Source organism: Alosa pseudoharengus, unplaced genomic scaffold (genome assembly GCF_046254945.1).
Source record: "Alosa pseudoharengus isolate Yale_2024_CS ecotype anadromous, Long Island Sound unplaced genomic scaffold, YU_APseudo_1.1 YU_APseudo_1.1_scf_23, whole genome shotgun sequence".
Taxonomy (NCBI): domain Eukaryota; kingdom Metazoa; phylum Chordata; class Actinopteri; order Clupeiformes; family Clupeidae; genus Alosa; species Alosa pseudoharengus.
Genome location: NW_027468685.1, coordinates 13579226 through 13602415, shown reverse-complemented (window position 1 = coordinate 13602415; position 23190 = coordinate 13579226). Strand labels below are relative to the sequence as shown.

Genomic DNA, 23190 nt, shown 5'->3' with positions numbered 1-23190 from the left:
ACACACACACACACACACACACACACACACACAGACAAAGAAACACCTTCCCCCAGACCTGAATCAATGTTTTTCTCTGCGTGTATGGAATAATGAGCAGGTGAGTGGCTGAGGACATAAGCGGCTCTTTGATCGGCTGCTCTGGTCTGTTATGATGGCCAGGGCAGCTTAAGGGTCACGGCCAAAAGCTGCTGGATCATGCTCGCGCTCTTATACGTCCAATCTAGTTCGCACTAGTCTCTCAGCCACAAACACGCTCACACCTCACAGTCACTCTGTCTGTCACTCCCTCCACACACACACACAAACAAACACACACAAACCTTTTAGACTCTAAATTAGACTACACTTCTTCACATTTAGACACACAGCCTTTTTCTCTCTCGTATACATAGGCAGACACAGACACAGACTTAGAAGCCATTGTAGCACACTGTCATCAAAGTAACTAGCAAAAAAGCACTAGATCTCTAGAACTGATCTCATAGTTCTTGTACATCACTCCTGTGATGAAAAGAACACAGTTATGTCTCAAAGGCAGCCTTTGTCAGTAAGTAGACATTTCACACCAGCCTCACTAGACTTTCAATAGGCAGTCGGCTGAGTACAACGAAGCAAATACACCCGTTTGACTCCTAGCGTGTTAAGGACACTGTCGTTAAATTGAGGCCGCTTCCACTGGCAGCACTGTCTGGCCCTCACACCAACAGAAGATGGATGTCAGAGAGCTAGTTGAACGGAAACAAACAGCATTGTTCTACTACTCGTACATACACACGTCTTCCTGCATGCAGATGTTGAACAGATGTATAGGAAATAAATTACGTAGCTTACCGGTGGCGTAAGCTTTGGCAGCATCGGCCGTAAAGATGGCTGGACAACTGTAGCCTAAATAAGGCCTGAAGCTTTTGGTGGCGGCCGCATGTAGTCTGACCCAAGTGCCTTTTAAGGACCGCGGCAGGAGTCAGGGTGGCGAAGGGATTGGGATTTACAGGTGGTCCACAAGACCCTATCCCTTTCATCTGATGGCAACGTACTGGAGATAAAACACTCCACGTTCCCAACTCCGTGACACTCGACTGACGCAACAAAGATGGAAAATTCTTCATCTTAAAAGAATGAGATGCTATCTCATGGAAAAAGACCTAACACACCCCAAGAGTCCTCTACCTGAGACACCTTCCTACGATAAGTAGATCATTAGGGGGTGGATAGGTAAGATAAGATCTCCTTTCTGAGGCATCAGCGATGTTTGCCTGATAGAAAAACAGCAGCGAGCGATGATATCTGCAGCAGTGTACTCTTTGATGAGCAGTGGGGAAAAGTGAACTTGTGAGTGAGTGTGTGTGTGTGTGTGTGTGTGTGTGTGTGTGTGTGTGTGTGTGTGTGTGTGTGTGTGCACGTGTGTGCGTGTCTGACTGAGTAAGGGAGTGTGAGAGAGAGAGAGAGAGAGAGTCTGAGTGTGTGTGTGTGTGTGTGTGTGTGTGTGCGCGCACGTGTGTGCGTGTCTGACTGAGTAAGGGAGTGAGAGAGAAAGAGAGAGTCTGAGTGTGTGTGTGTGTGTGTGTGTGTGTGTGTAAGAGAGTGTGTGTCTGCGTGTATGTATGTATGTATGTATGTATGTGTGTGTGTATGACACTTGTAAATTATTACAAACACAACCTTAAAGTCTGGCAGGGATGGGGCGAGGCAAGCTAATCTGCTGACCTTTCCACACGGCTCCTCCTGGACACTGAGAGCCGTAACAAGACAAAAACACGGCAATTAGCATCTACCTTTCCTATCTGGTATTCCTAGGGCAGGTGTTCATGCAGAGCCAGATGCAAACAATGCAAATAATTATTTTGAATGAGCCAATTTGGTATTACCTTTATTTTTCAATACAATTCTGAGAATGTAAATAAGGGAAATACATAATTAAACTCCAAATTTATGAAACTTGAGTGAGAAAAAAAACATAATTAAAATCCATAATTTAAGTCACTTTACCACCCACCCATATACACACTGACACACAACACTCAACATTACATTCCCAATACACACACACAGACACATGCACACACACGCTCACTCCCTCTCACTCCCTGAAAACAGGCCTTGGCCCTTGAGAATAGTGTTCAGTTTTTACAGGTAAAATCACTCTCACAAAGATTTGATCCATAAACTACACAACCACAAACACACACACACACACACACACACACACACACACACACACACACACAAGCCAACACAAGCTGAAAGAGACACACACCATTCCTCTGGCACAAACCAAGCACATGCTGGCACCCAGCACTGGCAGAGTTCCCTATCTCTCACGGCTGCCATCACCACAGCAGTCCCTGTTAAAGTGTCATCCACGCAGCTGGGAGCGCGCGCGCGCACACACACACACACACACACACACACACACACACAATGAAGTGAAATGACACCCTGCACACAAACCCACCTACACAGAGATGTATTGACACACACATACACAGTATAGACCCGTGTACTGATTTGGGGAGCCAACCTCATGCTGAGCATTGTGTGTGTGTGTGTGCGTGTGTGCGTGTGTGTGTGTGTGTGGTGTTTCTGTTTGTGTGTCTCCAGCCCTCTGCGTGTAGGTGGGTGGGTATGAGTGTGTGAAGGAGAGAGGTAAATACACTTAACTCACTGTGACAGAGATCTCCTCCACTTGCACGCACAGTCGCACACACAACCCAACAACCCAGAAACAAAAACCTCAGACTCTCACACATCTCGCACGTACACAGGCCCACACACACGTACACAAATCCATACATCCACACACCCACACACACCCACACACCCACACACCCACACACACACACACACACACACAGGCAGAAGAAATCCGCAGCCCTTCTGAAGCCCATCCGTGCCTACTCCCCCCTACTTTAGTTTTCCCCGCGTGCCCATTCTTATTAGGCAGGGACACAAAATGAAGAGGTAGTTCAGACCTGATTCATCCTGACAAGCATCCATGCTGAGGGTCGAGCTCCCGCCCCAGTCGCCCCGCGGGGGGAGGGGGGAGGGGGGGGGGTGCCATGCTTTGGAGCAATTACACGTAACCGTCACAGGGCCTCGTAGCCGTGGCAACGGCCCCATGGAAACAGGCTGAGTAGGAAGCCCCCCGACAGCCAAACACGGGGGAGGACTCATCACTACGACAACAAAAAGCTTATTTTCTTCACGTTCTCCCGCCACGTCCCAAACCCGACGCCCGAAGCAAACTTCCTCAGCCAAGAGAGAAAAAGGGAGGAAAGAGACTGGAGATGGTTAGAGGAAGAGAGATGAGGGGGAAAAAAGAGCAGAAAGGAAACACAAAGAGAGTCAGAGAACGAGAGAGCAAGAGCAAGTGCAAGAGCAAGAGAAAGGTAGAGAAAAAGGCAGAGCGGGCCAAGAACAGGGGAAAAGACGAGAAAGAAGGGACACACCGAGGGCCACTTGATGGCAGTAAATGACCCGTGGCTGCCGCTGAGCAGCCGTCATATTGCTGAATATTAGAGTACACCACGGCCGCTTCTGTGCTGTAATTAGGACTGGTCTGCTGCCAGCCAAAAGCACCAGTCACACTGAAATTTAATGGGGGAAAAAAAATCTCTCACTGGATGAACGGTCTGTTTATTCAAATGAACACAACACAAAACAATTTGTTGGCATTTCACAGACAGAAATGGGGATTTATAACTTTAAATTCTGCAATTTTCTTAACATTCTTCATGATCACTGCACTGCACTTTCGAGACAAGATGAGACGCTGGGGGCATTCATTTGTACTTTCTCAAACCAAGACTCTATTTGGAGCTTGGAAAGTATCCAATGGTAATGGTGTATTGTTGTCTAGAGGAGGATTATTGCACACGGAGTGAGGTTATATCATTGATTTACAGGCAATCACCAGATATGTCACACAAAGCAGGCATTACAGGAGAGGGGGGAGAGAGAGAGAGATAGAGAGAGAGAGAGAAAGAGAGGTGTTGACAGAGAGATGAAGAAGATGAAGAAGAAGATTAGGACATTTTTGAATGGAGAGCTGAGGGAGCCATTGGCAAAGTAGTACATTTACAGACGCGGAGTTTCCAGATAAACACAGATAATTCTGTGACAATTAGCTCTAGTGAAACCTCAGATGTGAAGCAAGTTAAAAACAATGACAAATTATTAGATGTAATGAATGAACAGAAGCAAGTTCTTTCTCAGTGAATATTCCCTTTCTACACTATCTACATCTCAAGGAGGTTATGGGAAATGTAGTTAATTGTGAAGGCCACTGGGGTCCTCCTAACATGGCTCTCCGTGGCACTGAAGTGACCCTGTTTAATCATGTAGTAATGACCGATGGGATACGGTGCTGACCGGCTGTTGTGTGTGTGTGTGTGTTGCTCGCCAAGTCCCCTATGGCCTTTAGCACATTAAACTGCCCCCATTAGCCATAACACATGGAGCCATTATACCACAAATACAGCAATGCTAACATTTATTGTCCTCATTACCATATCAATCTACATAACATTTGTTATATTCACACAACATTAGGGCATTTACTCATCAGATAATGTAGTTATAACTACTGCATCTAACTACTGCATCTTCAGGATGATTACTCTGCGCTGACAATCATGCACTGTGGGTGAAAGGCTGAGAGCCATTTCAAATCATTAGCGTTATTTCAATGAGTGAAAAAGAGTTCCAGAATGAGTAAAACAGATTTCCATCTCTCTAGTCTTTCTCAAGCAATGAGTAAAACAAGGCAAATCAGCTACCGCCCAAGCTATTTGGAAAGACAAGGACAGGCCATGTGCGGCCTAGTGAACATGTGAATATGATCTTTAACACGGATAGATTGTTCCCGCACACTCCAGAAGACTTGCCCTCGCCGCCCTCGACTGCTAAACGCGGAACACAAATCTTCTAAGGCCACTCCAGGGGGAGTCGGCACACAAGGCGAGTCCCAGAGACCTTTTCAAACACAGGTACGTCTGCTCTGATCTTCAGATGGAAGCATCGATAATTACAGCGTGCATGTGTGTGTGTGTGTGTGTGTGTGTGTGTGTGTGTGTGTGTGTGTGTGTGTGTGTGTGTGTGTGGTGGTGGTGGGGGGATTTGTGGGGTTGCTGGCACATGGCTTCCCCAAGGCAGAACGTTGTGAGTCTTCATTAAATCAAAGGATAGAACAAGGAGAGCTTTGACAGAGAGAGAGAGAGAGAGAGAGAGAGAGAGAGAGAGAGATAGCAGGAGAAAATGTGTGTGTGTGTGTGTGTGGTGTGTGTGTGTGTGTGTGTGTGATGGCACAGGTGTTTCATTAAAAAAGAAGAGGCGGGGGGCGTGGAGGTTTAGCGGAGAACCGAAAGAGCCTACAGACAGGAGTGAGGAAGAGCATTCTACTCTACTAAACTAGCACAGCCTCTTCAGAAGGGTGTGTGTGTGTGTGTGTGTGTGTGTGTGTGTGTGTGTGTGTGTGTGTGTGTGTGTGTGTGTGTGTGTGTGTGTGTGTGTGAGTGTGAGTGTGATTAATGTTAGTCTTCTATATAAAGGCTGTTCTGTAACCTCTGCCTATAAATGTGCACATGCCTAACAATTCTTTTTATCAACAGGTTTCAAATCATTTCTGCGGCCTCGTCTGTGAAAAAGGTGTTCTGTTCAGGTACTTAATCTACAGGCCATGCTCAAACAGCATGCATTTCAGAGTGTGCATGCAGTGCACCAGTCCAGTATGTCGTTTGCATTACCCACCTCATGCCCTCTGTAGACTTGTTCTGGTAGTTGCAGTAGAGCTGGGGTGTGCCCAGCATGGCCTCGGTGAACACGGCCAGGAAGCCCAGGCTCTCCACGAACACGTCCGAGTCCAGCAGCAGGTAGGTGACGTAGGCGGCCACGGCCGTGAAGGCCAGCACACACTGCAGGTAGTCGGCGAAACGGCTCCAAGACCAGAAGTGGCCCCAGTCGAAGTCTGAATGAGAGATTTGGCCACGCAGATCAGCTCATCATATACAGTACATACACATTTACCGATATACAGTATATAATGCAAACAATCTTCTAGCACAGCGTGCTAAATTAATGTGTGTATGGGATGCACAGATGTAAATGTGAATGAACGAAAACAATGACTGGGGTTAGAGTTTCAATGGATGAAGACTGTAGCATCCAAACAGGTGTTAGACACGATTTAGTCCAACCCCACAATAACAATGAACTGTTACAAACCACTTCAAGGACGCCAAGATGTGAAAACCTCAGAGAAGAAGCACATTATGAAAGAAGCCAGAATATTTATACAATATTTAACAACAGGAAGGAACATCTCCATTATAACAGACAGGAAAGATAATTAGGGATAGCCTTCCCTACAGACAGCACTGAACGGCACTCTCTAACTACACGGAAACACCAGGGCCCAAACTGTACAGATAGATTTCCCCCCAGATACCTTTCACACAGACGTTACTTCCATTCTGTTAATTACGCTCATATTCTTCTGGTAGTACAAAAGCCAGACTTCCTACTCCTGCTACTAGTCTAGATCACAATGGTTTCCACTCCAGCTGAGAAACGTGGGAAATGAGACAACACTCACTGGGACACTGCTGGGATTTAAAATAATCCTTTAGAAGATAGTCCGTTTTTTTGTGCCCTTCAACGGTGAAACTTGAAGGTCATATGCGGGAGACCCTGACCTGTACTGTAAGAGAGACCCTGGACCCCTCAGTAGGTTACTAACGGGCAGAGCTGGAGAGTAAACAGACAACCGAACCATCAACACAGAGCTGAGGGTTGACACCCGGAGGGCTAATCCACACTGCCAATTAACCCACCTGGGAACCAAAAAGATTCTGGTAGATTTCATTAGGATGGAACATCGACTTTTTGAAGTGATTCAACCACGTGTATACTCAGAAAGTTCTGATGGAAGATGTTTCTCCACCCTGCTCCGCCCCTTAATTATCTCGGACGGTCAGCGAGTTCTCAGCACGCAGGGGAAAGGAGATCGGCGGCTTGAGCAGAACCAGAATAATCCACTGTGCCAATTAGCTGTGCCCCTGTGAGCCGAGAAGCTGGCCGTGTAAGCCCCGGGCCCTGTCCCCCCACGCTGGGTCAAGGCTGACCCCCACCCCAGAACAGGGCACAGATACTACACAACAGTGCACAATACCAAAACCAACACCTCACCACACCACACCTCACCTCACCTCACCTCACCTCAACATAACTAGATCATTTATTTCATACAGGAGCTTAACAAACACAAAAATCAATGTTTCATTAGTTACAAATGACTGAAGCCTTATCTAGAAAGGAAAATACGATTTTTATGCTGAAATCAATACTTGCAAAAAGCTACTCTGACATGACCCTATTGACATTGGGACTCTGGCACCCTCTAGGGCTTTTTAGCTTCACAATTCTCCGGTCATACTAAAAAAAACAAGTTGTTCTTACTTAAACGTTAGTGATGGCTGTTAAAAGGGTTACCAAAACAGTCTAAAAGCAGTGTGAATTGAACACACTGGAAGTTCAATCAAAGGTGAATCTCAGTGGGGGACAGCCCTGAGGTCCTCATTTTCAGTGGAGTTGTACATCTTCAGTAGCCTGGAGATTCCAGACCCTGGTAATCTAGAAAGATTAAGGGTCTGGCCACAAATAATGTAATAGCCCAATTCGAGGGGCGGCACCAAGCGTGCATTTGAAAATCTCACTGCACGCAATTGGATAAGACTATACGACCAACGTTTACTGACTGATTCCGGATTTCAACACTACGACTGTCATCTGTTTAGCTCGCCTTTGGCCTGCCTATATCAGATACACCTATGTGATTGGCTCCCCGCGATACAAGTGGCAAAAGTAACATGCATCATTACTCATTGCCAGAGTGTCTCGCAGGGACAATTTAAATTGTGCTCTTGCGAGAACTCTGGATTTTCCAGTGCACATCTTCAGGAGTACAATTACTCTACACTAGGCTCAACATTCAGAGAACTGCCCCCAGGTAGGTTTTAACAAATCAGAAGGTTTCGATTTTGCCATCTCTTCAACAACAGGCCAATCTGGTTGCAGGGCAGGTGGACAAGAATCAACTGCTGACTCGGCAGGTCTCTGCATAAGAGAAAAAGAACTCAGAAGCGCTCGGGTAGAAAATAAGTTTTACATCGACTGCGAGGGATCATTTAACTGATCCAAATGACTTTGTTTCATTGATATCTTTAAGCCTCACTGGTCTCATAAAAAAAAAATCCCTCCATGAACTCAAAATGAAACAATGACAATGACAAAAAAAATAAACAGAGCGAATATATTAAAGGATTTGGGGGGCTTGGATGAACAGAGAAAACCCCAGCACAGCAGGGAAGACCCCCACATAACAACAGCCACCCAAACCCATGTTAAATTAAGGGACTCGCTCTCCCATCACTGAATCTGCCACCCGCAGAGATCCCTGGCTACAGATCCCAGAACAGTGCTGAGGGCCAAAAAGTAGACAAGAATGCACCGGAAAGGGACGATAAGCAGTACAGAGGAATGCCTGGTTGTAGATGTCTTTTTTTTTTTTTTGTCGTTGTTTTTATTGCGGTTACTTAGTCTGTCATGTTTTATCATCTTCAATGATCTCTAAAAAGCCATTAGTGCTCCTGCGCTACTTGAAAGAGCATGTTCAATATCTATACCGGTATGAGAGGACAAAAACAAAAGAGAGAGAGAGAGAGAGAGAGCGAGAGAGCGAGAGAGCGAGAGAGAGAGAGCGAGAGGGCGAGAGAGAGAGAGGGGGGGGGGGGGTCTTACAGAACAAACACAAAGGGGGGCGCCAAACTTCCCCAATTCTAAATGACATTACGGAAGAGGGGGAAAGTACACAGAGCAAATTCAATCAGCGCTAAGAGGGAAAAGACCTGACACGGCTGCTCTCGAATGAGATTCCAACGGCATCCCATTCCCCACGCCCCTCTCCCTTTCAGCCACCCCAATTAGCTTACCCAGGATCAGATTTACTTTCCTCCACTGCAGGGGCAAAAGCGGATATAGTGTTTATTTTTCATTACCAAGATGCAATACCCATTATTGCAGTTGAAGGTCTCACCCCCACAAAGATAAAGGCTTGCAGCTTACACTGCCAAACAGGTGGAACTACCGGGACTAAGAAAAGCTGATGTGAGGTTTGAAGTGTCAGAGAAAGCTAAAGGGTCTTAACATGTCACTGTCAGTCCTTCACAATGTCTTAAACGGCCTAAAGGGTAAATATACAAAAGTTTATTGTGCCATTTCACAGAGATAATCAGTTCTGATTTCTGACTCAATTATCCTTTCACATATTGTTGTGGAAGTGAAGACTAATGCTCGCTCACTGACATTTCATAACAACGCAAAATTGCCATATTGATAGTGGAAACTACTGGTATTTCGCCTGACATTTCTGCCTCTGTTCAATTACGCCTTTTGTTCATAAGGGTAGTCAAACAATCAAAAGCTCTTTCTCTCACACACTCTGTGTGAGTAGGTGAGTGTGCGTGTGTGTGTGTGTGTGTCTGCATCTGGATAGCACTTGAAAAAGCACAGCAACAGTTACCTCATCAAAGGTAACAAATGACAAGGAATTACTTTGGGAAAAAGCAAATCATAGTCACAACCACCATGACAAACATTTCTCTAACACCCCCCAAAAAAGAGCAGGTGTTATTTCACACTAAACCAACCGAACAGGTTTCCATGGGTTTGTATCCACTGTAGAGATGGGGATTTAGTCTCATTTGGCGTGATATGGTCACTGCACCCAATGTTCCAGTATCAAAGCCAGGACCAGTGTCACTAAACTGGCATCTCTCGCCAACTCAAAAGACAATCCTCGTCTCTCTCCAATATGTACACGTAGGCGCACACACACACACACACACACACACACACACACGCACGCACACACACACACACACACACACACAGTAAAACCACTGAACTGGGGCCTGTTAAACTCATCCTGGGATTAATGTGGCAGCACTGCGGGTGTAGCCCTGAGTGATATGGCACGTCACTGGCTGCGCTAGCATCTGGACCTCACAGATAACAGCCAGAGCCTGGGGGGGGGGGGGGGACGGACACCAGCCACCGCTGCCCACACCGGACACACCGAGTTGGGCACGGGGTAAACCCACAGCCCCCTCCTCTGGAAACCTTTGCTGGAGCTGGATTAACTTGCACTGCGAGGAGAGTCCGCCACAGAGGCACTGGCCAGACTGGCTGGCACTGGCACCTCCTGTCGTATGGGTCCGAGTGCCACATGACCGAAGACACCGATGAGTGTGTGTATTTGTACATGCATTTTGATGTGAAGTGAAGTGAGAGAAAACTGGTTTGAACTGACACTGACAAATAAATTGTCTACTGGAGGTAGTATATTTTAACTTCTACTGATTGCAGATTGCTGGAGGCAGCACTTCCACACCTCCAGGGAATGAAGTGTTAGCTTCAAGCTAAAATTAAATACTAAACTCCTAGTGCCCTCTGTAACTATCTAGAATAAAATCAATTACCTGGAACATTCCATCATCTCCATTCAAAGAGGACATTAATATGTGATGGGAATTATTTTGGAGTTTCAAGACTGGTTTTGGTGGCCATTTGGGGCCTCTTGGCATTAAATAAAGACATCCTCCCCTCCCCCAATGAAATGCTAGTGTACTGGTTCCAAGGGCTATCAGATCCACAAAACAAAGGATGTTACCTTGCTATAATGTATCCATGTGTCATGAAATGTAAATATATTCATGTTTGGTATCATTGTAACAGTCTCAGTACAAGGATTGTAATGATTTGATTGTGAGAATGTTTGGAACATTCTATAAGTGATATTTCTGATATATAAGATATCTCTCCTCATGTTCTTCAGATAGGTGTGAAGTAGGTGTGTGAGTAGGTGTGTCTGATGCCAACTGGAGAACAAATCATGTGGGCTTGTTTTGCCGCCAGTTCTTCCTTTGTTTAACCCATACAAAAGTGATTAAATTGCATTGTTAGAAGAATGAGGATTAGAAGGATGGAGAACTGAGGAAGAGATGGAGAGGTAGGCCTCTGTGCCATGGCCTACACAGACTATAGACCATTTTTACTCTCTCTGCTTGTAACAGAATAACCCTGATTACTGAGTCTTCCTGAAGTTTGCCAGTCTAAGATTAATATTAAGTAATTATTCACCACAATTACTTTCATATGTCAGGGTTGGGGAATGTTTACGATCACCCCATGAGAAAACCCAGAAGACCAGACACCTGTTCTAAATCCCACCCGTTTTCCACCAGGACACGCAGCGCTGTCTGACACGACAGACTTCAGCGCTCTGCAGCTCTGGCTTCTGCACACGCAGTCCACCAGGATGAGAGTGCCTTTGTTTGTCTCGGTGCGCCGCGCCATGGAATCACAAAACACACACAAGCACTTCAGGTGCCATTGTGTTGTCACTCTAATACCAGCCATGGCACATGTGTGTGTGTGTGTGTGTGTGTGTGTGTGTGGAGGGGGGGATGACATAGAGCTGTTTGTGGTCTTTGTGTGATTGCCAGCACAGAGCTCTCTCTTTTCTTTCTCTTTCCCCCTCTCTCTCGCTCTCTCTCGTGGTGTTCAATCCCTGCCAGCAGGGTGGCGAGTGGGCATGGACCTGGCACTGCTTTCAAACGGGTCCTCCCCGCTGTGCCCTCCTCTCTCAGCAGGAGGCTGCGAAACTGGCGATGGCTACGGGCGAGTGTGTGGGCAAAGAGTGGACGCAGTGAGGTGCCCGCTCCCAGGCTCTAGAACACGGTCAGGTGACTCTCTCCACTCCCCATCCCCCCCCCCCCCCCCCCACGCTTCTCCAGCCTAAAATCACACCACATTTAGACTGGGCGGCTACATCTGCACTTCTCACTCGACTGCAGTGTGTGTCTACACCACACACACACACACAGATTGGTATTGGGAAACTGTATTTAAGAGGCTTTATCCTTGCTATCCTTGCACTGAACGTTTGTATAATCTCTCCTAATAAATATTGCACATTCCGTTTTTGAGGATTTACTGGGAAAACCATATATTGACAAAATGTTTACAGGTATACAGCCAAGCCTTAAAGGCAAGGCATTAAATGCATGTTGAGGGAGAAGTCGACTGAACACAGCGATATCCTAGTGTGACTGCAGCTTGGAATAATTCCTTCTCTTTGCAGTCAGAGCACAGTCCTCATGAGAGCACATAAACACCTTACCTGATACAACAGGTCATAATCATTCCTAATCCCATAATAATCCTTTCAAACATGTTAAAAAACACACCACTGTTTATCCAGTTTAAAACCTAGTCTATACCGCTTCACTTTTTAATATGGCACCAGACCAACTTTACAACTTTTAAACTGACTTAATCTAGAGGATATACAAGACGGCATGCAGTCCCATTCTACCTACATACTACATACTACAACTGCATACTGTTTGTACTCAATCGGCCACCCAGTGGCCACATGAAAACACAGGCCCATTAATACATTTAGGGACCACTTCTCCACAAAAATCATACATCCATTCCACACTGTACAGCTAGGCGCAGTGGCTATTACATGATATCATGGATCACTGAGCCTCGATGTGCCACAGACGATTGGGGAACAGCTCAGCCATTTTAATGCCCAATAAACAGACTTGACAGTGTGGACCGCGTGAAGCCTAATTCTCCGTCAACTCCGCAAGACAGCATGCAGTCCCATTCTACCTACTCTTACTCCAGTTAACTGCATACTGTTTGTACTCAATCGGCCACCCAGTGGCCACATGAAAACACAGGCCCATTAATACATTTAGGGACCACTTCTCCACAAAAATCATACATCCATTCCACACTGTACAGCTAGGCGCAGTGGCTATTACATGATATCATGGATCACTGAGCCTCGATGTGCCACAGACGATTGGGGAACAGCTCAGCCATTTTAATGCCCAATAAACAGACTTGACAGTGTGGACCGCGTGAAGCCTAATTCTCCGTCAACTCCGCAAGACAGCATGCAGTCCCATTCTACCTACTCTTACTCCAGTTAACTGCATACTGTTTGTACTCAATCGGCCACCCAGTGGCCACATGAAAACACAGGCCCATTAATACATTTAGGGACCACTTCTCCACAAAAATCATACATCCACACTGTACAGCTAGGCACAGTGGCTATTACATGATATCACGGATCACTGAGCCTCGATGTGCCACAGACTATTGGGGAACAACTCAGCCATTTTAATGCCCAATAAACAGACTTGACAGTGTGGACCATGGGAAGCCTAATTCTCCGTCAACTCCGCAGGGCATTATGCACACCTCAGTGGAGGGTCAGGATCCTGCATTGGCACGACTGAGAACTACTATAACTGTGCAAGTGGCATAATAAAGTCTCCTATTTGGAGAGTCTCCTGACAAGCCTCTCACCTGCCCCAACATATAGATGGGGGGGTGGGGTGGTAATAGCCCTAATCTGTTATCTCCTTAAAGATTTCATTGGACCCAGCTAAGCAATGCCTCAGCTTTGTGAATCATAAGATTAAGATACTATCAGAAATCAGAAAAACTATTCATATCTCACAGAAGTGGAGACACACACACACACACACACACACACACACACACACACACACACACACACACACACACACACACACACACACACACACACACACACACACACACACACACACACACACACACACACACACACACAGAGAGCGTGGCGCCTCTGCAGATGGCTGACGAGACAAAAGTCAATTGAAACACTCCCAGAACACTAAACCAAGGCAGAAACGCATTAGTTTCAATAAACACATTACGTTTCAGTCTCTTACTCCCATCTCTCTCTCTCTCTCTCTCTCTCTCTCTCCCTACACAGCAATCAAATGGTAATTGTGTCTGGCACAGAGGACCTGCAGAGATAATGTGGCACAGGCTCCTGCGTATGTGGGAGGGCTGTGCTGTTTGTGCGTGCTATTGTGTTTGTCAGGGTGTGTGTGTGTGTGTGTGTGTGTGTGTGTGTGTGTGTGTGTGTGTAGGGGGGGGGGCTTACGAATTGTTTTCGGACGCACAAGCCTGCTGGGGCCATGCCTCCTGGCCAAAAATATCTGCTCCAGTCTGGAGCTGTAGCATGCATACATGGATACACACATGCACACACAGAACAAACAAACACATATTCAGACTCGTGTTTTCTCGAGTCTGTGTCGCACGTTACGTACCTTTCCTGTGGGAAGTGAAAACCTGTGATTATACTGTGTCTGTACTTCAAAGTTGAAAGCTTGTGTGTAAAGATGTGTGCGTGGATGTTGGATGTATCTTTGTGTGTGTGTGTGTGTGTGTGTGTGTGTGTGTGTGTGTGTGTGTGTGTGGGGGGCAGTCCAGGCTTTGGGCACATATGAGCAGAAGGTGGTCAGATTAGCAGTAGACAGCCACACATATACACATATACTGAAACACACACAGATACACACACACAAAAAGAGTTGCAATTAGGGGGACATGGCTCTCTGTCAAATCTAATGAGGTAAGGCAGGAAGATGGAAAGGCGATTGAAAGGCTGAACCAGCGAGCAGTGAACTCCCACTGCAGACAATGTGTGTCTATGTCTGTGTGTGTGTGTATGCCTGCCTGCCTGCCTGCCTGTGTGTGTGTGTGTGCGTATGTGTGTATTCACAAGTAAAAGAGGCATTCAATTTATTATTGACAGTATATGCATTTCCCGAGCTCTTCACATCTTTTAATCCCAGCATGCAACATCCAAATGACCACTAGGGGGCTCACATGGGTAAGAGACCAGTCAGCACAGGGATTGGCCATGAGAGGCCTAGACTGAAAAGATGGAGAGACATATAGCACAAGGATAAAGACACATATCTAGTTTCTTACTGAGCTATGTCTGCTTCTGGTGTGTATTATTTTTGTTATCAGCTTTCCGTCCAGTTAGGGATTACGTGATCCCTGAACCACTCCATCCCGCCGTAAACTTTAGAAAAGACTAAGACTGAGGACATGTGAGCTTTGTGCCATCACAACAAGACAAAAACAAAAAAAAAGCCATGGAGCATGATGGTGGGGAAAAGGCAAAACAACAAAACACACACACACAATTCAAAGAGCAAATACTCCAAAATCCCCACAATAACACTGGTGCGTTCTCCAACCTTAGAGTTTCAGTGCCATCTAGTGTCCCATTCCATTTTAGTCCACATCAACATCCAGCACAATAACTGGTCTATCTCAACTCATTTCAACTCAGCCTAAATTCTCACGTAAAGCCATTTTCAGTGCAGTAACAGAACTGTAATTCTCTGAAACAGTGACTCCGGTGGATGAAGGTACCACTTAAAGCATCTCGCATTTGACCCCTGAGTGAACCAGTAACACAGATGCAACCAGCACAACAGGCAAAACCAAGCAAAGAGGAGCAACCACTGTTCCCAGGCATCAGGAGAGAGTCCTCAGCAGACGGGTCAGACAGAGGCCCCTTTCAAGCATGCATGCATTGTGAGAGCTCCTACCAGCGGTGAATGACCCAAGTTAAGAGTGGCATCCGAGGCGGGTCAGCCAGCGTGCACATGACAAAGTGTTTTTCTGCTGTCCCAGTTAGCTTGTTTATATCGCATCCAAACCAAAGCTTAAACAAGTTATTTTTCCTTCAAAGACAATGTCTCACTGCTTGCAACACATACTGTCAACAGTTATCAGTGTAAATAAGGCTTTCATATGTGAACCATTCACATGCAAACCGCTATTTTTAAGATTTAACACAGACATGCAACACATAGCCGTTGTCAACAGTTATTGGTGCAAATAAGGCTTTCATATGTTAACCATTCACATGCAAACCACATATTTTTAAGATCCAACACAGACATAACAAGAGATCATGTACTGAGTACTGAGATTTAATGTCATTCAAGGTCATTAATGTCCATGCATACACATCTGTGCACTCACATATACTCTGTCTCTCTCTCTCTCTCTCACACTCACACACACACACACACACACAATTAATGTACATTATTCTTGCCAGCATGCAATAAGTGAACATCAGCAATTTCAAAATATGACTTAGAATCAGCTAAAGCTACCATGCATGCAAACAATGGCACATTATCATGCTCAGTAGAGTAGAGTGTATTTAAAACTGAAATGAATCAAGCTGGGATGATTCACAAGCTTCCGACTTGGAAGCACATGCAGTGGGGATGGTTCCAACAGTGGTGATCAGTCGTGAGTTAGTGAGGGTGACGCCGGTTAGTGTGTGATGGGGTGGCGGAGTGCCATCACTGGACCATGCGTGAGTTGGGTGACATAGCGGAACTGGAGACGAGGGCACAGTGTGGGGAGGGGGGTGGTGGGGTGAGGTGAGGGATGACCTTGGCGCCGTTTAGCGAAGCGGAAACGGTACATACCCAAAAAGTGCTTCTTGGGGAGTTTGATCTCCTCATCCTTAATTTCTGAAGCTACAGACACAGAACAAAAAATGAGAAAAAGAAAACAGAAAAAAAGAGAGGGAAGATGAGAGAAGAGAGGTTGGTCTTCACATGACCCCAGTAGGACGTGCGCGCGTGTGCGTGCGTGTGTGTGAGTAAGTGACTGACTGAGAGAGACCTTATGTTTTAAAGTGAGTGTTTTATTTCTGGTCAACGAGAACTGACTACACCTTCAAATCATGATTCATACGTGACATGGACTAACAAGTTTATCCACTGTAAAACACACCTTTTATAAGACTACTCTTTTAATATACAACCTAACCTTTAAAGGGTTTGTTAAACTTTGAAATGGCCTTAGGGTCATTGACCCCCTCTTCAAAGGAACTGGTTTTAAGCAAAGATGAATCATCTTTCTACTAGTCAAACTATTTTCCATTCAATGTGACAAATATTACATATGATTCTGTCTGCATGGCCACTACGCATCTGATAACCTACTCAGAATGCCATCTGCCCACTCAGGTCATTGCAGGCATGTGACATAACAGAGAGCCCCCTTACACAACGCAGTTCCTCTGCTCGCCTAATCTCCTCATAGATCACCATTTAAGCCCGAGAGGGGGAAAAACAAAGTCAAATCCCTGCTGATTATTGCAGCCAAACCCCCACCCTGGAGCATCTCTCTCTCTCTCTCTCTCTCTCTCTCTCTCTCTGCGCATTCATTCAGACTGTACCCCCCTCTGTACTGTGGGAGTTAGATAGGGGGTGTGTGCTTTGTTGTGGCTGTGTGTATAAATGGGTTGTAGAGCCTGCAGTACATGATGACAGATCTGGAGTGTGACCAAACGGGCACTGCACAGAGGTCCCAGATGGGACTGCAGTGCAGCCTTTCAGACACCTGTGAAATCAACTGAAGTTTAAAAGGTTAACGTATCCCCCCTTCTCTCTCTCCCCCTCCCTCTACACTCATGTGTTCCTTTTCCTGATGTGTTCTTGTCTCATGACGTCCACGTGAGCCAGCCCAGGGGAGGGGTCTGGAGACGTTCTGACATGACCAGACCCAAGTAAGGCCGCAAACATGTGGACTCGCCAGTGTTGTACTTTCTGTCTGCGTTCTGATAGGCTACTGGAAATGGAACCTACTGCAAGGAAATAGCTTCCACTGACAATACCACCCAGTTTAGTGATCATTCCAACCTGGCTTGGCAGATTAAAATGTTAATCTTTTACATTTTGTTTTCATTCAACTGCAGGGTGTAGCTGTTGAACATGGTAGGTTCATAGCAGAGTGATGCTTACTTAGTAAACAGTCGTGTATAAATGAGCTGAAGCCTAAACAGAGCCTTACTCAAAGGGAATATGTGGCTTCCTGAGGCTATCGAATTACAGAGGTTATTTGATGTACCTTTACCACAGTTCTTGGCCAAGACCCATAACCCAAACAAATCCCGTCAAGTGAACATTTGTCACATGGCAACATCGTGCCAGGAAGTAGTTACTCAAATACTAGTGTGTGTACACTGAAATATCTGTTGTACAACAAGCACACACTTACTCACTCACTCACACACACACAAGACTGTATTTCTTCACACACCTATGACAGGCTGTAAAGCAGTAAAGAGGGATTGTTTGGCGAGGGGACTGACCTGTGAAAGAGCGGCGTTTTGTGTTCAGCTCGGCTGTCACACGGACATCAGTGCACAGGTTCAGCATGACCAGCATGGTGACAATCATGATGATGCTCTGCCACAACAGGGGGGTCTCAAAGTAGCGCCCAAACCTAGTGAGACACACATTTGCCTTGATGAGTAAGAGTCGATTTTTTAGATCATTTGAACTTCCCTTTGAGGTGATGAAGCTTTTTCACTCTAACTCATTTGATATGTATTTAGTAAAGCAGAAGAACCAAATTTGACCATTCTAGAAAACTGAACCTCTTAACACAAAAAGATTACCTGAACAGTATTCTTAAAATATTGGCTACGAGGAGAACAAGGCAAACATAGGTGGAGAACCCCTCTGCATTCTGAGTCCGCTTGATCTCCCTGTATTGAGGAATGTATGGCACCACCCCACCAAATATGATGGCTGTGGCAGCTGTCCAGGTGACGAGCAGATTGACAATATGCATAGTCTGTTGAAAGACTTCATCTTCCATTGTAGTACTGTCGCTCAGGGCTCAGCTTGCGAAATTATTTCCTTTTCCCCAAAGAGTGTTGTTTGAATAACTTTCCTTTAGAAAACCAGGGTCAGTTGTATCATGCTTAGTGTAGCATGCAGATACACCAACAATTTATTAAAGATTACCCAAATCAAATGCTTGAAACGAATCAATTTGTTAACGCGGAAATGTCAGCTACACCATCAAGAAGGTTACAATCCCAGAATGTACTTTGAGCTAACTTTGGTGTAAATACACAATTGTATGATGTAACCCGTGATTCAAATGGGGAAAATCTCAATCCAGAAAAAATGCTGGGTTTTCATAGATGATGGGCTAAGATGGTTAACAAGGTAGGAAACTCATAACGTACCAAACTAATGTAGGCAATGAAGGCTAACATTACTGAATGTGGCTAGCTAGCAAGCTAGCCTAACGTTGCTGTTATGGTATTTCTATCAAAAAACCTGCCCATACCCAACAGTTGGTAGATTTGAGTTAAGATAAGAAGCAGCTGTTACTGTTCATCAACGAGATTTGCAGTGAAGAAAAAAAATATATTTCCCTGTTGTACTTCCATGGACTGCTGCATCTGATCTCGTCGACATAAACAATTCAAGTTATCATTTGATGACCAGCGTTTGCCGTTGTTGTTCATCCGTCATTATATTTATATCCCAAAGGCGTTTTGTGGAGTGAGCTGATCGGTTACTGTCAAATCGTAACAAATTCACGCTCCCATGAGTTAAATCACTGCTTAAAAGGTCCCAGTGAAGTGATGAAGCCACTGAGACTTCTCATTCCAACAGCTGGCGCAGCAGTGCTGCTTCCTTATTGACGCCCGACACGTCATAACCCTTGACGATCCCATGGTCCTAATACTAGTTGTTTACAACCTCGAAGGCTACAAGTTAGGCTAGTGACAATGGCCCCACATTTTTGAGATACCCCTACCGGAGGAGGTAGAACTAAACCCAACAATGTTTTTCCTCATCTCTAAGGTCTCCCATATATGAAATTGATTCTTGGCTAAAAATATTTTACTGCTAAGATTGTTAAATTAACAGATATTGTTATACACCCCAAAACCAAAAAGGACTAAAATAAAATATAGCCTGTCCGTATGGGAGTTAAGGCATATAAATTAGTGCAGATCAATCACACAAGCTCTGAGAGCTTTGAAACTTGGCATGTTTATAGTCAGGAAGTTTCTTTGCCTACTAGAAAAGACTAGATGTGAATATCTTGATGTATGGAATGAATAGGGACATGTAAACATACACCTAAAATATGCGTACATGCAAAAAATGAATATCTATGCAGAATGTTTTCATTTACTTTAGCTGCTTTACCAGGGATTATCGTAGAAACACATGGTGGCTTGTTGGAAAGGTGGGGTTGTACTGAATCCAACAATACCAAATATGTAAATATAGTATGACAAGTTAGGGTGTTCTGTCACTCAGGGCTGTATTTTGGGTCACCAGCGCATGGCGTAAAGTTCGTTATTCACCGGCGCGAAGTTGAATTCGTTATTTTGCACCTTTATTTTTTAAGCATTGCGCCCAGGGGTGTGGCAATTAACAACCTAGGGAGGGACCTGGCGCATTGTCTAAAAATCGCTATCATACACCACCTAAACCTGGTCAGAAGTCAATGGCGAGTTGTTCATATGCTATTTTAAGAGCGCATGTCAACAGTCATATTGGCAGGTGCACGCACCATCCTTCTATCATTCATGAACGCACACCAGCGCACGTCCATGCAAAGCATTACAAATTGCACGATTACAATGGTAAACATAATTAGAATAAAGATATTACGAAATACTGTACATCTCATGATGAGTAGTTATTCACCATCATTTGCAAATTGGTAATGACGGTTAAAAGTGATTAGGGGAGAGGCGAGAGACACGTATGGAGCACAGCTGAAGACGCACTGTCACGAGATATAAGCAACTCCTCTGCAGGATAAATGTTGTTTTATTCAGTCATTAGGGTAAGTGTTGCTTTTTCCAGCCTATGTTTTCGATGGTAACCCATTGTCAGTCAATAGTGAAAGTAACTACATATAACTGTCTTGTCGTTGACTGACTCCTTGGTGAAGTTAGTTTCACTTTGCCAATGAGTTCAAATAATAGACGAGTGCAAATGCGTGAAGGCTATGCTAGGTTTTAGTAAAGCATGGTTTAAGAATGACTATTCCATACGGTCTCGCAAGCAGCCTCCTTCAAATGCGCCGTTGAATGCCAAAATACCGATGCATTTATTTGACTATCGCGCGTTGCGCCGTTAAAGGGAATGACAGATGTCATTCTCATTGGTTTAAAATGATGTTACGCCCCAAACACACCCATATGACTGATTAAAAGAGCTAGGAACACCTTGTTACGCCATGCGCTCCACTTTTGAGAACGAAACCCCTCCCAATGTGAACTGGACATCCTACTAAATTTGAATAGACTTTTGACGAGTGACGATGCACTTTAGAATGTCATGATAGGGCCCTCAATGTATGAGGTGTCCAAAATTAAAGAAAACATAACACTGGCAAAATACAGTCTTAAGTCCAAATCACATTATCAGTGGTGAGAAGAATGTTGACAAATTCATTTTTACTGCAAGGTAAGTGCTGCTCTATATTTACATTTAATAATGATACATTTCATATGAAACACAGATCCAATTGAATCAGGGTAAAATTGGAATGGAACACCTTTATTAAAATATTTACATTCACTTGAATTATGTTTTGGTCAAGTCATTACTGAATAATGGAAAACTAGATGTACCGCAGAGCGGTACAAAATATGAACGCCGCCCAGTCCAGCACATTTTTTCCACAAAAATAAATCACGCTGAAAGGCCTATATGATTCTAACTGTCTCACTAAATTGCATTATCCACACTCAATTCTCACTGTTATCTGCTAGACAACAAGTACCAAACATGATTAGTTCATAGATTTCACATGTAAAATTCATTTTATACAACCCCACCCCCATCTTGCCTGTTAATAAATCTGAGAAATTCTTGAATTGTGTGCATGTGTGCCTGTACATGTTTATGTGTGTGTGTGTGTGTGTGTGTGTGTGTGTGTGTGTGTGTGTGTGTGTGTGTGTGTGTGTGTGTGTGTGTTTGTGTGTGTGCCTGCGTATGTGCCTGTGTTTGCATGCGTACATATGTCTAGTGAGTATGTGTCATACGTATGATTACTGTGAATGTATGTGTGTGCGTGTGTATCTGTTTATGCACATGTGTGCACATGGAATGGGTTAAGATGACCCCTGGAGGCAAACATACGGAAAAAATTGGTCATCCTAGGCCATACGGTTCTCAAGATATTCACAGAAAACTGTGTCTGCCCTACCCTCCTTTTGGGGAGTCCAGTCCTATGGGGGGGCTACAGATCAAAATGAAAAATGATGGTTCCATCCTATCCATGTGGGGTTACATGCCCACCAAGTTTCGTGTACCCTTGTCTTTTAGTGTCCCGGGAATCCTTGTTGGTGTACGGTCACTAAATCTACACATAAATTATTTTATTGTAAGGCCCCCCATTAATAAAACTTGGCATGCATTCGGAGGGTATCATAATGATCCTACACTTTCAATTTCGTGCAGTTTTGACCATGTCAGCCAGAGATATTGTGATGAAAACATTTAATTTTTTGCTTTTTAATTTTTAACTAGGTGGCGCTATACATGAAATAAGTGGTAATGGGATGGGTTGACATGCCCCCTTAAGACCAACATACAGAAAAAAGGTGGACCTCCTAGGCCCTACGGTTCTTGAGATATTCACAGAAAACTGTCTCCGGCCACCTACAGGCCAGTTGGTGTATAGTAACATAAATTAATTTATTGTGTGGCCCCCCATGGACAGAATTCCATGAAACTTGGCGTGCATTCAGAGGGTGTCATAATGATCCTACACTTCCAATTTCGTGCAGTTTTGACTATGTTAGGTCACAGATACCTGCGATTACAACACCTCATTTTTACTTTTTTGTGTTTAACTAGGTGGCGCTATACATGAAATGAGTGGTTATGGAATGGGTTGACATGGTCCCTTGAGATCAAACTACAAAAAAAATGGTCCTCCTAAACCCTACCCTAAGATATTCACAGAAAACTGTGTCTGCCCTGCCCTACCCTCTTTTCGGGGGGTCCAGTCCAGTGGGGGGGCTACAGATCAAAACGAAAAACGATGGTTCCATGCTATCCATGTGGGGTTACATGCCCACCAAGTTTCGTGTACCCCAATTTTGTTTAGAGATGTAGTGTGCAAGGGACATTTTATGGTATTTGCCATCATATGCAAAGAGATCTGGGCATGAAAGAATTTGAATGTACATTCAGAAGCTGCCCGAAGGACCTTGTCTCTGGTACTGGGGACAGCCGTGGCCTACTGGTTAGTGGTTCGGGCTAACCGAAGAGTTACCAGTTCGATCCCCGACCCAGAAGGGAAAAAAGGCGGGGGAAGTGGTTGAGCACTGCTCTCCCATGCCCACATCCATGGTGCCCTTGAGAAAGGCACCTAACCCCTCACTGC

At 44.9% G+C, this 23190-nt stretch overlaps 1 protein-coding gene across 2 annotated transcripts in view; it reads right to left on the bottom strand.

Annotated features, from left to right (window-relative positions):
* slc66a2 (solute carrier family 66 member 2) overlaps positions 1 to 19434 on the bottom strand; it is a 30290-nt gene extending 10856 nt beyond the window's left edge. Inside the window, exons 1-4 of one of the 2 annotated variants that reach the window (XM_076301653.1) lie at positions 18428 to 19434; positions 18119 to 18252; positions 16446 to 16496; positions 5749 to 5965 (exon numbers count right to left, since the gene is read on the bottom strand). In XM_076301653.1, coding sequence (XP_076157768.1) covers positions 5749 to 5965; positions 16446 to 16496; positions 18119 to 18252; positions 18428 to 18630 — 605 coding nt within the window. In that variant the 5' untranslated portion in view covers positions 18631 to 19434. The remainder of the gene's footprint in view (positions 1 to 5748; positions 5966 to 16445; positions 16497 to 18118; positions 18253 to 18427) is intronic. The other variant, XM_076301654.1, reaches the window with a different exon arrangement.
* Between the last annotated feature and the right edge of the window lie 3756 nt (positions 19435 to 23190).